The sequence below is a fragment of the Trichosurus vulpecula genome, chromosome 5 (genome assembly GCF_011100635.1).
Source record: "Trichosurus vulpecula isolate mTriVul1 chromosome 5, mTriVul1.pri, whole genome shotgun sequence".
NCBI lineage: Eukaryota > Metazoa > Chordata > Mammalia > Diprotodontia > Phalangeridae > Trichosurus > Trichosurus vulpecula.
Window position 1 is genome coordinate 105,139,810 of NC_050577.1, and position 17,722 is coordinate 105,157,531.

The window sequence follows — 17,722 nt, forward strand, 5'->3', positions numbered from 1 at the left end:
TAATCCTCTTTGCCCTCCATAAATCTATATTTTCCCCTTCTTTAAAATCCCAGCTAATCAGGAAATCTTTCTGAAAGGATAGAACCTATTTCCCTTTCTTTACACCCAGAGCTTTCTGAAAATACAAATTAAAACCAGGAAGGTCCACGGTGCAGGGACTATCTCTTTCTTCTTCTGTATCTTCGGTGTAGTGTTTTGCAATATATAAGGCACTAAGTCAATGTTGGTCGAGTGACACGTAAATTAGTATAAGGGAGATAATGTTATAGCAGCCCCACTCCCTCTCCTGAGAATTCACCCTATCCTCCAATTAATAAGTTGTCTCTGAGATATGGTAATATAACCCATCTCACACTCAGATTGTCAAAGGGCAAAGAATAACCTATCAGACACTGTCTTGTCAATCCCAAGATCAGTGTCTCTATCTCTAACTGTCTTCTGATCAAAACGAAGATTCAGGCCCTACCCAGTAACTAAATGAGAGAGTGCTGGGGAAGAGAAAAGGAAAAGAGACGAGGGACAAAAACTAAAAATCTTATATTCGGGAACCTTGACACAATGATGCTATAGTGTATATTCCCAAGCTAAAAATTAATCAGGTCATTCTCATGAGCCCTCTACTCATACTCTCCAATGTCCCAGTCATCACACAGGTTTATAGAACTTACAAAACACGGTTGTTGCTTTGCCGGATAACTTTGATGCTAAATGGCTCTTTTTCAACCTCCACAAGATAGTTCAAATTATTAGCTGCAGTTCCTGTAAATGGCTGGACATGTTCATGAGGGACCTCATATCTGGCATCATTGGGGTCACTGATCTGTCCAAAAGGATGAACAAACAGAAAACTAAAATGAAATACATTCAGAAAATCCAACAACTTTAGGGGGAAGAGTTGTTTTTCTTTGACCTTTTAGAAAGAGGCAAATCTAAGCTTACTTCAAATACAAACGTCCTAATATTTAGTACTATAAAAAATGCAATGGGCTGCCTCAGGAGGTCTTCATCAGAGGTCTTCAAGGGAAGATATGTTGGATTTGAATGATATGCTTTTTCAGACACAATTTGAACTAGATGGCCTCTAAAATTCTGTAGCCATTTTTGTTTGTTTAAAGCAAATGCCTCTCATGAAAATGCAAATCATTTCTCACTTACAAATCAACACTATGATTCTACAAGACAACTTTTCAATTAAATTCAATGAATTCAACACATATAAATATTATATAAGAGGCAGCATAGAGCAGTGGTTAGAGAGCTAGGTTCAATAAGAAAGGCCTGGGTTCAAGTTTTGAATTCAGCACAGTGCCTCTAAGCAACTCTAAAGCTATCACTGGCATAAGAATTCACTGGCATAAGCTGCATTGGCAGAAACATATTCCTCACTGGGAGTTCCCAATCCTAACAAAATCATAGGGCCAGATTCACTGTGTGAGAAGTACTAACTAACACTTTTAAAACTCTCAACTTCCCAGTTATTTTCTTCCTATAACACTTTACTTGGCACAAAGGGTACATGATCAGTCAATCACAGCTTATTAAACATGGGGAGATATGGGTATCTCCTGATCGTGGAGTTGCTGACACTGTTAACTAAAAAAAAATTCCATTATCTTGTTAGTATTTTATGGAATAATAATATCATGATAGCTAGATTGTGATTTATGGCTCCTCCTCTGCTTCTCAATAGCTGTGTGACCTAGGACAAGTCATTTAATCTCTGTGGGCCTCAGTTCTCTCATTTCTAAATTGAGGACTGGGATTAGATGATTTCTAAGGTCCCATCCAGCCTCAAGAGCCTTTAATCTTATTGCTACTATTAATCCCTAAGCCTCTCAGAGACATTTGCACTTTCAATTAGATGAACAAAAAAAATCAAAAACCTTGAAGTGGAAACGATTGGACGTCTGGTATTCTGCTTCAAGGATGACATTGGCAATATCATTTCCAAACATCGAAGGAGTAGGCAGTCTGCTCAACTGGGCTGTGAACCCTGGTGAGGGGGAGAATAGAAAGAGTTGACATGCCCTGGAGGAATGTTACACCTCATTTGCATAAGCACCCAAAATGCGAATGGAAACAGAAGAAAGAAAGAAAAAAGGGAAGGAAGGAAGGAAGGAAGGATGGGAGGGAAGGGAGGAAGGAAGGGAGGGAGGGAGGGAGGAAGAAAGGAAGGAAGAAAGGAAAGAAGAAAGGAAGGAAGGAAGGAAGAGAGAGAGAGTAAGAGAGAGAGGGAGGGAAGTAGGGAAGGAAGGAAGAGAGAAAGAAAGAAAGAGAGAGAGAAAGAAAGAAAGAGAAAGAGAGGGAGGAAGAGAGGAAGAGAAGAAGAGAGGAAGAAAGGAAGAGAGAAAGAAAAAAGAAAGAGAAAAAGAAAGAAAGAAAGGAAGGAAAAAGAAAGAAGAAAAGAAGGAAGGAAGAGAGAAAAGAAGGAACGAAGGAAGAAAAAAGAAAGGAAACTTTCTGCTTTTCAAAAGAAGTCAGAAAGAGATGGATAAACACAATCATATATGTATACTACTACTGAGTCACAACTTGGGGGTGGAAAATGTTGCTGAATCTTCTGTACCCAATCCATGTTCCTCTTCTTAAAAACATGAATAAAGACTTCCTCTGGAAAGTACTCCTCTTACTCAGTTCCATTCAGTCCAAGAAACAATTAATTAAAGCCTACTATTATAAGGAAGGCATTTTTTTTTAAGTTTTATTGGTGACTTTTGTTTTTGTTTCACTATTGTCTCCCAATGTCTAGAGCCCCCACTGGACTCTCCCGTGTAACAAGGGAAAACATTTAAGCAGCACCATCCAACAAAGCCACCATTATGAAAGGACGTATGATACTATGTACCTGTAGTTCCCCACCACCACCACTAACACACACACACACACACACACACACACACACATGCACACACGCACACACCGCCCCCCCCTCTAGTGAGAAGAGAAGAGGGAGATGTGCTTCATTATCCAGGGTTAGAGGCAGCAAGATAGCATAGCAGTTAGAGTACTGGGCCCAAGGTCAAGAAGATCTGAGTTCAAACCTAGCCACAGACATTTACTAGCTGTGTGTTGGGCAAGTCAACTCTGTCTAGCTCAATTTCTCCATTTGTAAAATGGGGATGATAATAACAATTACCTCCCAAAATGGTTGTGAAGATGAAGTAAGATAATATTCACATAATACCAAGCACATAGTAAGTATTTAATCAATACTTGTTTTCTTCCTTGTCTAGCACCAAGACTGGTTTATACCATTAATCTGAATATAACTACCTTTTAGTGTCAAATTTTGCTTATGCTACTGTAATTACTGCTCTGGTTCTGAATATTTTCACTTGTACTTCATGCAATCTTTCCATGTTTTCCCAAATTCCTTGTATTCATCATTTCTCATAGCACAGTTATACCCCAATACATTCATATACTATTATCTGTTCAGTCATTTTCCTGTCTATGTTAAGCAAGGTCAGCCAGTCAACAAGCACTCATCATATTATGTGCTAGGGATATGAAGGAAGGCAAAAACACCATTCCTGGACTCGAGGAACTCACATTCTGACAGGGGAGATGGCACATAAGTAACTGAAACCAGTTAGTGAGAGAGGACAGATGGCAATCTCAGAGAGAAGACACTGGGAAAAGCCGTTTGCAGAAGGTGCATTAAACCCACTGCGAAGTCACTTTATCTTCTCTGATTTCCTTTAGTTCTTGTTCTCTCAGCATTTACGGATTCACTTTGAATTTTCCTCGCTTTCATCTGCTTGTATGCTTTGTGGGTAGTACATTTAAGGGAGGCAGTTTGCTGTGGTGGAAAATGAACTGGACTTGGAGATGGAGGACTCCAATTCTAATTCTGACTCTTTCACTTACTACCTGTGGAATCTTAGGAAAATTACTTCACATCTCTGGAATACAAATTCTTCAACTCTAAAATGATGGGGGGGAGGGTTAGACTGCTTTCTAGTATCTCTTCCATATCTATGATCCAAAGTCTTTCATGTATGTTGTTCTTATCACCCTAACTAGATTACAAGTTAACTGCAAGACTAGGAAGTCCTTGAGAACAGGAATTATACTTAGTATTTCCGGGGGTCACAGTCAATTTGTGTTCCTTTTTCTGGCTCCTCCGCCCTGCCTTGCTTTAGGGGAAGGGGTGGTTCTGCTTAGTCTTTGCCATTATTAATAATAAAGAAATGACCTTGTATTTGTTTAACACTTCATAGTTCGCAAAAGTCCTTGCCTGACTTACAAGTTAGGTTTAAAGTGGAAATCATGTCTCCAATATCATTGCCCTTCTGCATCCTGATCCTTCTCCATGAGAAATTCCATCTAGCTTCCATAGCGAATATGACAATGCAGGGAGATACACCACATACTTCCAGTTCCGTCTGCTGGGTAGTTTTTGAGTCCACCCCCAGGGCTGTTATAGATACTTCTCTCCCGTGATGGGAACCAGCTTACTTACCAGCATTGGTGTCTGCACTACCTTCTACCTGATAGCCATACTGCTTGGAGAAGTAGCACCAGGGCATGTTGACTGATCCCTGGGGACTCCAGCAGCAACCACGCTGGTAACATGTGGCCTGGAACAAAAAGAAGCATGTCAGACTAACAGTGTCAACAGTGGCCCCCTAACATTACTCACCTCATGTTCTAGATACCTTTCATACACAGTCTTAGATGAGGTACAATTATGAGTATTCTTGAGAAATATGGTCACCAATTCAGAGGAGTAATGAAACAAATAATATAAGATGGCGGGTGATCCATCATTTTATATTTCCCTTTGCCTCACATGATTCTCTGATTTGTTTTTTCTAGGAAAGAGAATTATATTGCTAATGATATCGGGCTCAGGCTGACATTAAAATAAATGGATTTCTCTGACCATATGCTGTGACAGATACCATATGGGAGCAACCCAGAACTGGGCTAAGAGATTATACTTAAGAACTGTTCTATCAGTTCCAAATATCTTTAAAGGTTCAAAAGGGAAGAAGGGGTAAAGTCCATTTAGGAATTGATGTACACATACACGCATATGTGTGTATATGTGTATATGTGTGTACATGCATATATGTGTACAGATACATATAGACATATGCATACACAACAGCTAAAGGAGTCTTTAATATAGTATTATAAATATATTTCAAAGGATAGTGAGTATATGTTTGACTATTAGATTCAAGCTTATATAGAAAATGGGGAAAGAGACACAGTGAAATTTCTTGTCTAATCTTTTTCTCTTCCAGATATAAAAGATGAAAAAGTGCAAGTACTGAGACATTTTGGAAAGATTAACCCACATTTAAATTCCAAAGCAATGTTAGAAAAGATAAGTAGAGGTATAAATAGTCCCAATAAATTTAGGTAAAATAGAAATTAAACTTCATATTAAGAACATATTTAATACATTTGAGATGAGAGAAAACATCATTCTAAGCCTGAGTGAAATATTTTTTAAATCTTGCTTCAATAACATTTTTCACTTAAGTTGAATAAATAATTGTTGTTTAAACTGTTTTAAGAAAGAATTATATTTTTCTAGCAAAAGAAGTACTGAATTGTTTGTGCAAAATTCACTAAGTCATCAGCCAGTCATACTTGGGAGAGCAGCATCCTGTCTGGTGGCTGTTACACATATAGTTAGCTTAGTGCTCATGAAGAGCTAGGGGTTATCCTATAAGTGGAACTCTTTTAAATTAAGGCAGAACTAATACTAGTGAATATTATGAGTAAACAGATTTCAGCTCAGGATAAGGAAAAATTTGCGCACAATAAGTGCTTTGATTTTTGTTTTATTTTTATATACTTTATATATTTATATGATTCTGATGTTTTATTTCCTGTTGTAGTTCTATGTTGGGTGGTCAATGTGTTACAGTGATAAAGGGCTGTCATGAGGAAGTCTGGCCTGGGCAAGAACTGACTCAGCCATGAGAATATAAAGGCAGTAGTGAACCCGGTGGCTTAAGGGAACCTGGGAGATACATCCAACCTTTGCTTGTAATGAATAAAGCAAAAAAAATAATAACTAATTACTGATTATCTGGGAACTTAAATAGACTTAAGAAAGGAATAGAAAGAAAAGAATTTTTTTAAGTTACCAAAAAGGCAAAAAGAATTACAGCTACTGCTATTAAATAGAAGTAGATGAGAATCCCAAGAGAAGGGGGGCTATATGTAATTTAATAGTACTTCAAGAGGTTCAATGGACATGTGTGATAAAGAGGATTTTCTCCCCACCCCCACCATATTATGACAAGATCAGCAAGCAGTAGGCTTCAAAGAGGGCACCATATTGAAGGGAAGGCATGGGTCACATGGGATGATATCTGTATGTATCACATGGGAAAGGAGGGTCTAAGAAATTGTATGTTGCCTCTGCTGAGTTGATTTGGGTAGTGAGCACTCATTATTACTATCACCAAGTGAAGTAATATGGTACAATAACATACTTTAAATATAGCTTTGAAAATCTTCATCTCTCCAGGTCCCTAGAGCACTAATCGTCTAATGGATGTGGTAAAGAGAGGCCATTGAATGAACACAGGTTCAAGGGCTAACACTGTAGGAGTGTTATATCAGCCTGAGAATAAACTCTTCGATGGAAGGTACTATGTCTTATCTGAATTTTTATCTCCATCGTCCCCTAACACAACATCCTCTAATCAGTAAGTCAAAAAACATTTATTAAGCACTTACTTTATGTGCGAGGCACTGAACTAACCACTTGGAATGAAAAAAAAAGGAAAGCAGCACTAATAAGTGATTCTTAAGTTCAAACTGTACAAAAATCAAATAGAAGTAGTGAGCTCCCCATCACTAGAGATCTTCAAGGAGAGATTGGATGACCAATTGTCAAGGATAAAATGAGGAAGTTGGACCAGATGATCTCTAAGGTCCTTTCCAGATCTGAATCCTCGCTACTCCATAGTGTAAAAGGAATTCATGGTTCGAATGAGAAACTTCTCCGGTTCCTTGCAAACTCTTCAATTCATGATTTTGTATGTTGGAAGGACCATTCCCATAACCCAGATTTCACCTTCAAGCATCTCAATTTATAGCACTCTGCCTTCCTCTAGGGAACAGCACCTAACTGCCAGCTCTTACCTTCCTATTCACCCAGCCATGTCCTAGCATTAGGAGAAATACAAAGGTTTCACTGCTGGGCAATCCAGCCACCTATCCTACATCCTTTTATGCAATTCGTTCCTTTTCCAAACTCTAAACTCTCTTTCCAAACTCTCTTACACTGTGTCCTTGTGTGTAGCTGGAATCCTGATTTCTTCTTATGTTCTCTGATAATAATTAAACTCCTCTGATGACAATGTTCATGTCAAAAGTAGTGACAAATTATGCATCCAGAGTTTCATACTCTGATTAAGGAAAACACAAATGGGATATTGAAATAGTATCCAAATTGCTACTACACATGTACACATGAATGCCAAAGCTATGTACTAATTAATTTGTAGCAAAGGACAATTAAAGAAAGCAAAGTTCATTTAAAGAATAATAAAGATTATCAAGTATTAACAGAATATTACTTTATTATCCCCATATGATAGCAATAAAACAAAGGAAAAGGGAAGAAATATTCAAGCAATTAGATTGATATTTGAAGCTCAGCAAGTTCTAATGTTAAAATTGGTTGGGGGTCTGGTCTTAGACTTCCCAAGAGAAAGTGTTACAAGAGAGACAATTTCCTTTAAAATCCATTGAATTGGTACCTTTTATCTTTACATGAAATCTGGGCTATAGGAATGGTCCTTCCAACACACAATATCATGAATTGAAGAATTTGTAAGGAACCACAGAAGTTTCCCATTTGAAACATGAATTCCTTTTCACTATGGAGTGGTGAGGATTCAGATCTGGAAAGGACCTTAGAAATCACATCTGTAATGGTGTTGGTAAACAAAATGGGCTCTCAGCACTCAGTTCAACCAAGTGCCCTTGAAGAGTTTGGCCTTTGTTTCCTTGATTAGATTTAGCAGTCCTTGGTGACCTCGTTGCCTCAGGTGAGAGCCTAGTTTACACGTGGGTTTGAATGACATGTTTGGGACATCAGAGGCTTTTAGACCACGTGGGTTTAAGTAGCCTCTTTGTGACAATTCTAGGTCACATGGGTGAGTGGCTGTGATGATTCTAGGTCACATGGGTGAGTCGAATGTGTGACTCACCCTTGACCCTTAAAAGATATAAAACCAGGGGTTGGCTTTCTCTTTTTCGGAGCTCTGAGCCACAGCAGGAGTGGTGTGTGACTCTGAGCCAACCTTGTCAAGCTCCCAGGCTGAACTCAGATGTTGATGGTTCCTTGGTAACTGTGAATTGTATCTGGTCTGTTCATAAATGTATGTTTATAATTTGTTTGCATTTGCTCTGAAGTTCAGGGTGCTGCTGGCTTTTTCCCCTGAACTAAGTGAATGATATTTGTATGCTGGATTAAAGTAAGATTTAACCCCTTAACGTTGCTTTCCTTAGTAAAGCAGATCAAAAGAACCTGGGTTTTGGCAGTGTTCTTCTTGTTGGGCTTGTGTTGGTCTTTCACCCCCACAAAAGCTGCTAGTCAGATTGTTGAAAGAGTAATTTCTGGTGGGAAAAAAAAAGCCTCCACCTTGCCCCCGATTCATTAAATCCTCCTTTGTAACAAAGAATTAAAGATAAGCAACAAATTCTGCCATAGGAATGAATTGTTATCTGATAATGTATACAACATCATGCCCCGATATTCCCCCACCTCTCTGCTTAGAGGAGAGAGACATGCTTTATTATTTGTTAATCATTCTTGGCTGTTCAACCATCCAAAGCTTATCTTCTTTTTAGTAGTCTTTTCATTTTCATTGTTATCATCACTGGATTCTATTTATTTCACTGCATAAGTTCATTTTTAAAATTTCCCATGTTTTTTTCTGAATGCCTCATATTCAATATTCCTTGCTTCTCTATAACATTTTATTACATTTATATACCATAGATTTTTGCAGCCGTATCCCAACTGATGGGCATCCATTTTATTTTTACTTCTTTGCTACCATAAAGGTTCTGGTGATGATTATTTTGGTATAGAGAGAAAATTTGTTTCTACATAGCTTCCTTTGGGCGCAGTGGTGAGCTTACTGGGTCAAAGAGTATTTCCTGGGTCAAAGGGTATGCTCTTAACTTTTCTAGGGAGTTTAAGAGTTTTCACAACCTTGTTGTGAACACTGGCAAGCATCCTTCTTTGCCTGTAAGAATTACTATGACCAGTACTATTACTACCATCAACAAATACACTACCATAATAAACATTATTACTGACTCATTTTACGTAATTGTTCTTTCCAGTCTCCAGTGATCTTTTACTTGCCAAATCTAGTAGTCTTTTCTTGATCATCATCCTTCTTAAATTCTCTATAGCCTCTGACTCTGTTGATCACCTTTTTTCCTAAATGCACTCTCCTATCTGGGTTTTTATGACAATTTTCTCTCCTGGCTCTCCTCTGTCTGACCATTCCTTCTTAGTCTACTGTGCTGGATCATCCTCCACATCACACCCCCTAAATGTGGGTGTCCTCCAAAACTTGATATAGGGCCTTCTCTCTCATCTAGACTTGTTCACTTGCTGATCTTATCAGCTGCCATGAACTTCATTATCGTTTCTATGCAGATAAATGATTCCTAGGTCTCTCCATTCAACCCTAGTCTATCTCTAGCTCCAGTCCCTTTATCACTCACTTCCTTTCAATCTGGATAGATGCTCCATTGGTATAATAGTTCAATCTGTTCAAAACAGGATTTATTGTTGTTTCCAAACTCATTTAGGTGACTTCGTGGATAGAGTGCTGGGCCAGGAGTCAGGAAGACCTGAGTTCAAATCCAGCTTCAGACACTTCCTAGCTGTGTGACCCTGGGCAATAGCTTAATCTTTGCTAACCTAACAAGAAGGATCCATTGGATCCACTAGAGAAGAAGATGGCAAGCCACTCCAGGATTTTTACCAAGAAAATCTATGGGCAGTTAGTTGGTCCATAGAGTTGGACAAGAATGATCGACTAAATGGCAATAGCCACTTCACAGGGATGTTGTGAAGATCAGATGAATTAATATTTGTAAAACAGCACAGAGTCTGGCAGATAGTAAATGCTATAGAAATATGCATCCCCTTCTCTTCCATCTTCTTCCAAATTTCCCTGTTTCTATCAAGGACATTACCATCCTCCTAGTCACCCAGGTTTACAACCTTGGGGTTATCATAGATTCTGTGTTCTTACTTACCCCCACATATCCAAGCGAATCTCGTTTCTAACTCCACATCATCTCTCACATCCATCTTCTTTTCTCTACTCGCATTACCCCCACCTTACTTTAGGCTCTTAACAGATCTCATCTGGACTAATATAATATAGCCTCCTAATCGTTCTCCTTTGCAAGCATTTATTAAGTGCCTCCTACATGCCAGGCCATGTGCTAAGTGCTTTACAAATATTATTTCATTTGATCCTCACAACAACCCTAAGAGGGTGGTCATAGTATTACCCCCATTTTACAGTTAAGGAAACTGAGGAAAACAAGGTAAGTGATTTGCCCAGGGTCTAGTAAATGTCTGAAGCTAGATTTAAACTCAGGTCTTCCTAATTCCAAAATGGGCACACTAGCCATTGTATCCCTTAGCAGCCTAAGAGAAGAATGCATTTTATCTTAGAGATAATTGGGAGTCATTGAAGCTTCTTCTTGAATAGGTGAGTAACACAGTCAACCCTGTTCTTTAGGAAGATCTCTCTGGCAGCCGTGAATAAGATGGATCGAAGAAGGGAGAGGCTGGAAGACAGGAAACCAATTAGGAGGCTGTTGTGATACTATAGATAAGACATATAACAAGGACCGGAAATACAGTGGTGGTGATATGAAGGGGACAGGGTTAAGATACATTGTGAGGTAGAATCAAGTCAATTTGGCAACTGTTTGGCTATGGAGAATAGGCAGAGGAAATGAGGAAGAATGAAGGGTTGAGGAAACCTCCAAGGTTATAAACCTGGGTCACTATAAGGATCACGGTGCCTTTGATAGAAATAGAGACATTAGGAAGAAGGGTAGGTTTAGAGGGAGAGATAATGAGTTCCCTTTTGGGTGTGTTGAGTTTGAGATGCCCACGGGACGTGCAGGTAGAGAAGTCCAGCTGGCAGTTAGTTGAGCTTGGGAAAGAAATGGACACCGGATATGTAGATTAAGGAATTATCTACATATAGATAATAATTTATGACAGAGTTTGAAATTGCCTCTCCTCATCCAGATGGTAGGTTTTCTCAGAAAAAGCATTGTGATCGTGTTACTATGGAATGCATGTTTCACCCACCCAAACTCAGCCTGAGTTTAGCTGCTGGTCAGCCTTGTGAATCGGGGCATACTCTTTTAACCAACTAAATCATCCTGGAACCAAAGACAGAAGATTAAGCCACAAGACCAACAACAGCATTCAGAGAAAACTCTGTGAAAACTTAAGGAGAACACTAATGCTTCACCACCTCTTAGCTTTTCAATCAGTAAAATGAGTGTTGGACCAGATGATCTGTAAGGTTCCTTCTACTTCTGCCATCCTGTTTGTGCAGAATAATTCTAAAGAACAACTGGACTGAATAGTCTAAAAGATAAAATCATAGATTACAACAGACCTGTGTTGGTAATTGATCAGGGATGCAGTTGATCCTTTCTGACAGGTTTACTTCATGGCATTCTGGAGTTACAGTCGTGGAAGAGGTGGATGTGGAGGTGGTAGTAGAGGTCACTGTTGTCCTGGTTGTTTCAGGAGTTGAAGTAGTGTTAGCTACTGAGACAACTAATAAGACAAATGCAAAAAACAAAAACAAAAACATGAAATATTCAAGTCAAAAAGCTTTCAAACCCACACTGTCCTTAGTACTTAACATTTTTCTGGGGATTAATTCTGTTGATGATTTGACTTTTACTCTGTGGTCCTCAGTACTTATACATTCCATAAACTTAAGATATCTTAGAGTCAGCCTTGTGTAGAGGAATAACGAACGTTGTTGTTTCAATTTTGTCTGACTCTTCATGACCCCGTTTGGGGTTTTCTTGGCAAAAATACTGCAGTGGTTTTGCCATTTCTTTCTCCAGCTCATTTTACAAATGAGGAAACAGAGGCAAACGGGGTAAAATGACTTGCCTAGGGTCACACGGCTGTAAGGGTTTGAAGCCCAATTTGATGAGCCTTCCTGACTTCACTCTGACACTCTATTCACTGCACCATATAGCTGCCCAATCAGGAGTCCTGGGTTCCAATTCCAGATCTGACATGTATCAAGTTGATATCTCTAAACCTCAGTTTCCTCAACTGTGAAATGTGAATAATAAAAATATTACTACCTTAGTCATAGGGCTAAGTGGTTTCTACACCTTAGAGTGCTAAAATAAAATATAAGGTTATAGAGTCATAGATTTAGAGGTCAAAGGAACTTTAAAAGCTGTTGAGTCTAATACCCTCATTTTATAGATGAGAAAACTGAAGCCAAGGGATCCTTTAAGTGATTTGCTCAAAGTCCCATAGTGAGTTGATATGAATATGGGGATGGGGACCGGACTTGGCGATTTGTTGGCAATAACATCATCATCTTGCAGGATCCCATCAGTTCTGTTACTCCACCTTGATACTCCATCTCTATCCTTCTGGAGGTAGTAGCCACGAACCCCAAAACCTCCACTGAAGGAGGGAGATCATCTCAGAACCCACGTCATTTCTCATCTGGCTTCACTACTTTGGAATTTCTCTGACTTCAACACCATGCCCCCAGGAAGCTCATTATTGGGAAAACTATTCTTAGAAACACTAATTGATAAATCAAATCTAAACAAGAGGAACATAAATTGTGTTTGAAATGATCCAAAAATCTTCTCTGGGAATCTGTTGAACATTTCTACTTACGTTTTCACGTGAAGTTTATATGTCATTTTAACTACATAATACATTCATTTAATGTATTTTTAATGTAATATTTAATCCACCTCATCCACTCTCCATCCCTCTAACTGAAGTACCTCCCTGTCCACTTTTTAGCTTCCCTTTGTATACTGTCTTCTCAAAAGAGATTGGGAGCTCCTCGAGGGCAGGGCCTTTCTTGCTTTTTTCTTAGTTGTATACCCAGCACTTAGCACTGTGTCAGACTGACTGATTTCATTAGTATGGAGAACTCAGGATGAGGAGATTTCCTCTAACTATGCAGGTTGTCACTTCCTCTGCAATTCCTATGTCCCCAGGGTCACACAACTAATAAATATCTGAGGCAGGAAGTAATCTCAAGTCTTCCTGACTAGAAGGCCAACACTCCATTCACTATGCCACTTCCTACAAAAGGTCATTTGCAGGTAACATCTTCTGTGGGTCTGTCTCTGTCTCGCTGTGAGTGGTACCCTTAGGTGTCATTCCCCTTCCTGTATCCCCCATCGCACCAGGAGCAAGTAATTTGTCTCTTCCATTAGACTGAGAGTTTCTTGAAGATAAGAATTAAGTGAGATTACTCTCCTTCTTTCTCCTCCTCTTCACTGCCTAAATGATTCTGTTCTCAAGGATTGCTCAATACATGGTATCATAAATTTGGAACTGGAAGGACCTTAGAGGACATCTTATCTAAATCCTCATTTCACAGACAAGGAAACTGAGACCCAGAGAGGTTGTTGTCTTGCCTAAGGTCACAGAGGTGGACATATTGTTACTTCAATTTTAACAATACAAATGGCAACTCTACTCTGACCCTTTCATAATGACCACATAAATATATAAATGATAAGGTCCACATGCAGAAACCAGCCTCCTTGAAAATGGTTTTGTCAATCTCATGACAGGATCAAATCAGGTAAAGAAAAAAGTATGGCTTAGAACTTAAAAACAAATTGTTGTTTGGTCATTTTTCAGTTGTGCCTGACCCTTTGTGACCACATTTGGGGTTTTCTTGGCAAAGATACTGGAGTGTTTTGCCATGTCCTTCAGTCAATTTTACAAATGAGCAAACTGAGGCAAATAGGGTTAAGTGATCTGCCCAGGATCACACAACTAGTAAGTGTCTGAAGCCAGACTTGAACTCAGAGAGTTTTTCTGACTCCAGACACTCTATCCACTGCCCCATCTAGCTTCCCAGAATGAGAAAACAAACTAAATGAGTTTTAAAATATTTTTGTTGAGTTAAAAAACAATGAAATTAAAGTGTTTCAACTCTTTATTAACTAAAGACAATAACTTTATACAGAACAATATTAATAAAAACGGTGAGATTTCTACACTTGATTTGAACTTCTAACTCAAAAAGGATTGGCTTTTTTAAAATTTTATTTAAGCCACAATTATAAAGATTTTCTCTTCAATTGTGCTGGTTTCTACACATGACCTTCAACTTCTATTTTTAAATTTATACCTGAAAAACACCTTAGAGGTCATTTAGTTCGCATAGCACTTTGTTTTATAAGCCTATAATGTGGTTAAAGAGAAGCAGACTGGCTTAGTGGATAGAGAGCCAGCAGGTGCCTAGAGTCAGGAACACCTGGATTCAAGTCCTAACTGTGCTACACGTTGGCTTAACATCTCAGTATCCCAGGAAATTCTAAGAATATGTGTTACAGAACCATTGCTATCTACACCAGTGAAGGGAGATTCATCACTGGGAGTTCCCTACAATCAATGAGATCACAGGTCCAGACCTCATCCCACCCCAAAATGCATTTATGCAACGTTGTATTATATAACTCTTGTAATAACACTATAATGTTGTATATTATATTATAACTATTGTTTCTGTCTCTCTTGAAACACCCCACCCCCCAACCTATATTTTCAGCTCCTTGAGAGCCAGACCATTTTATCTAACCCTTCCATCTTTGTCACTACCTAGATCAGTGCTCTGCATACAGCAGGTATCTACTAAATGTATCTGATCTTGAATTTTATCTTCTGCCTGTTGTTGTATTCTGGGGAAACCCTTTCTCTAGCCACCAACTAATCCCTTTCTCCCATTCAACTATTTCACAAATATGCACCATACATCATAAGAGGACCATCAGAGAATGTGAATAAGTTAGCACAATCTAACCCCAGGATTAGAAAAGTAAGGCAGACTACTATTAATGGTACATCAGTAAAATCATTTTTTCTCACATGAACATATATCCAAAAGACAAAAGATTTAAATAATTAAGAGACTCCCCTTATATTCTAGAAGTGTAAATTTTGGTTAAATACATTTTTTATTTATGTGATCATTCATTATATCTTTACTATGAAAAGTATTAATTATTATTGTCATTAATGCTATTCTATTAAATTTAACAAACATTTAACAAGTCAAAATACCATTTTAAGTGAAGTGAAGGATACAAGAGAATTGCGATATGGAACCTTTGAGTCTGCAATGTCAAAATCTACACACTAGTTATTAATAGCAGTACTTCACAAGCTAATTTGGCCATGGGATATTTTGAGGCATGTAATATGCTACCATCCAAAAATGATGTATGGGAAAACCTAGGAACATTAAATACCCCATGGATAAAAGGGAGGAAAAAAATTTTAGTGTTAGAAAAAGGAAACTAAGCCTTTTTTCATACCTCCAAAATTCCAAATAAAATGTTTTTGACACATAGTTTTGTATTTAATATATTAGAAGAGAAAGTATTTCTTAGCAATGATATTTTCACACCTAGCTTGTATTCATATTTCATGGAAGGCCAGAATTCTGTAGAGCACAGTTTGGGGATCACTACCCTGGAGAATATAAGGAAGACACCTTCTCCTCTAGAAAACATTAGGCCACACAGGTAACCATAATTCAAGAATGCCACAATTCTTTGTCTTGTTACCTTTCACTCCCGAGGTATTCGTAGCTAAAAGCACAATCAGGGCAATACAAATGATGAACAATGCCAGGAACAGAACACTAAGGATTATCTCCAATTTGCTAAAAGTCTTCTTCGCCATCTATACAGGAAAGAGAAAGAGATTAGTATTTTTGATATTATAAGGATCTATAGCAAAGGATATGGGATAGACTAGGTGACTTGGGAGGCCTTTTCCAATTCTGAGATTCTGTGATTTTAAGCATATATATTACATGTGACAGACAACCAATAATCTATTTATTAGTTTTATTTTATCAATAATTTATTTATTTATTTTAAACAATTATTTATTTTACTTTATTAATAAAAATCACTATTTATTTGTTCTATATTTTAAGTGCTTCCCTTTTAAAAGACAATAGACATTACCTAAAATATACAGTTATGTTTTAACTGCAGTGATCAAAGTATGCATTCTTATACTGAAGTATTTCTACCATGGGCCTAGCTTAAAAGTAATGAGAAAAAGCCGCTAAAAGATCTGGCAATTAGAATAAGATCTGAGATATCAGAAGTATTTAGAACACATGAATCATCACCTTCATGGTCGTCATTGTTTCAAAATTCTAAATTCACACTTATGATATTTTTCTAGCCAAGATTGGGGTACTTAGAAGAGATCAAGGAAGGCCTTGGTTATCTAAATATATTGTCCTTTGCATAAAAAGATGACCCCAAAGATTAGGGCTTTGAATTGTTTTCTTCTGTAGTCAAGAAGGATTGTACTATACCACCCACATTCTTACATTGTGTTCCTACTATCTATGGCCCACATTTGTGAAGCAGCCAAATGAGAATGTCTGTGGCTGGGGGAAAATCTTTTCCTGAGAGAAGACAATTGACTCCCTGGAAACTGATTACTCCCATCCTGCCCCAAGTAATCCCATGTTATAAGCACTGAGTAGCAACCCAGAGATGGAGAATAAAAATATAGCAAATGATGAAATAGGGACATGACAAAAATACTCCAAGCTGAAAAAGGCTGAGGTCGCAGACAAAAGTAACAACCATCGCACCTCTCAGTGGTACCCAAGATCAGGCTATGTGACTGGCTATGTTATACTAAAACAATTATTTATTCTTCCTTCCTGCCCCTTACCACACACACACACACACACACACACACACACACAGGCACACGCACACAGGTTGTCCAGGAGGTCACACCTGTCCATGCTCTTTTTGTTGCTGTTGTTCTTTGGGTTGTGTCCAACTTCATAACCCCTATCGGGGTTTTCTTGGCAGACATAATAGAGTGGTTTGCCATTTCCTTCACCATCTCATTTTACGTATGAGAAAACTGAGACAAACAGGGTTAAATGACTTGCCAAGGGACACAGCTAATAAGTATCTGAAGCCAGAGCTCTATCCACTGTGACACCCAGTTGCCCCCATCCATGATGTCACTTACTTATCAACATAGCCTGAAAATGAAGATCATTCTCACAAGGAATCCTTTTCATTGACCATAGCTCTGAAAACTATCCTTTGTTCTTCCCTAGAGGGATTCTAGCCAGCTAAGTGGCTCAGTGGATAGAGTACAGGGCCCAGGGTCAGGGAGACCTGAGTTCAAATACAACCTCAGACACTTACTAGCTATGCGACCCTGGGCAAGTCACTTAACCCTGTTGGCTTCAGTTTCCTCAGCTCTAAAATGAGCTGGGAAAGGAAATGGCAAACCACTCCAGTATCTTCACCAAGAAAACCCCAAATGGGGTCAAGAAGAATCAGACACGACTGAATGACAACAACAAAGAGACTCTAAGTCACTACCTGTCAGCCTGCCATGGTGTCCAAGACACATTGACATCAAGCCGCTCCAAGACATTTCTCTTTT

The 17,722-nt window shown here is 38.5% G+C and overlaps 1 protein-coding gene across 1 annotated transcript in view; it reads right to left on the reverse strand.

The window, feature by feature from the left end:
* The window catches only part of LOC118851010, a 269,319-nt gene extending 253,355 nt beyond the window's left edge, over nt 1-15,964 (reverse strand). The window contains exons 1-5 of the mRNA XM_036760604.1: nt 15,847-15,964; nt 11,658-11,821; nt 4,466-4,583; nt 1,884-1,993; nt 669-820 (exon numbers count right to left, since the gene is read on the reverse strand). Of these exons, the coding sequence (XP_036616499.1) occupies nt 669-820; nt 1,884-1,993; nt 4,466-4,583; nt 11,658-11,821; nt 15,847-15,964 (662 nt within the window). The remainder of the gene's footprint in view (nt 1-668; nt 821-1,883; nt 1,994-4,465; nt 4,584-11,657; nt 11,822-15,846) is intronic.
* Between the last annotated feature and the right edge of the window lie 1,758 nt (nt 15,965-17,722).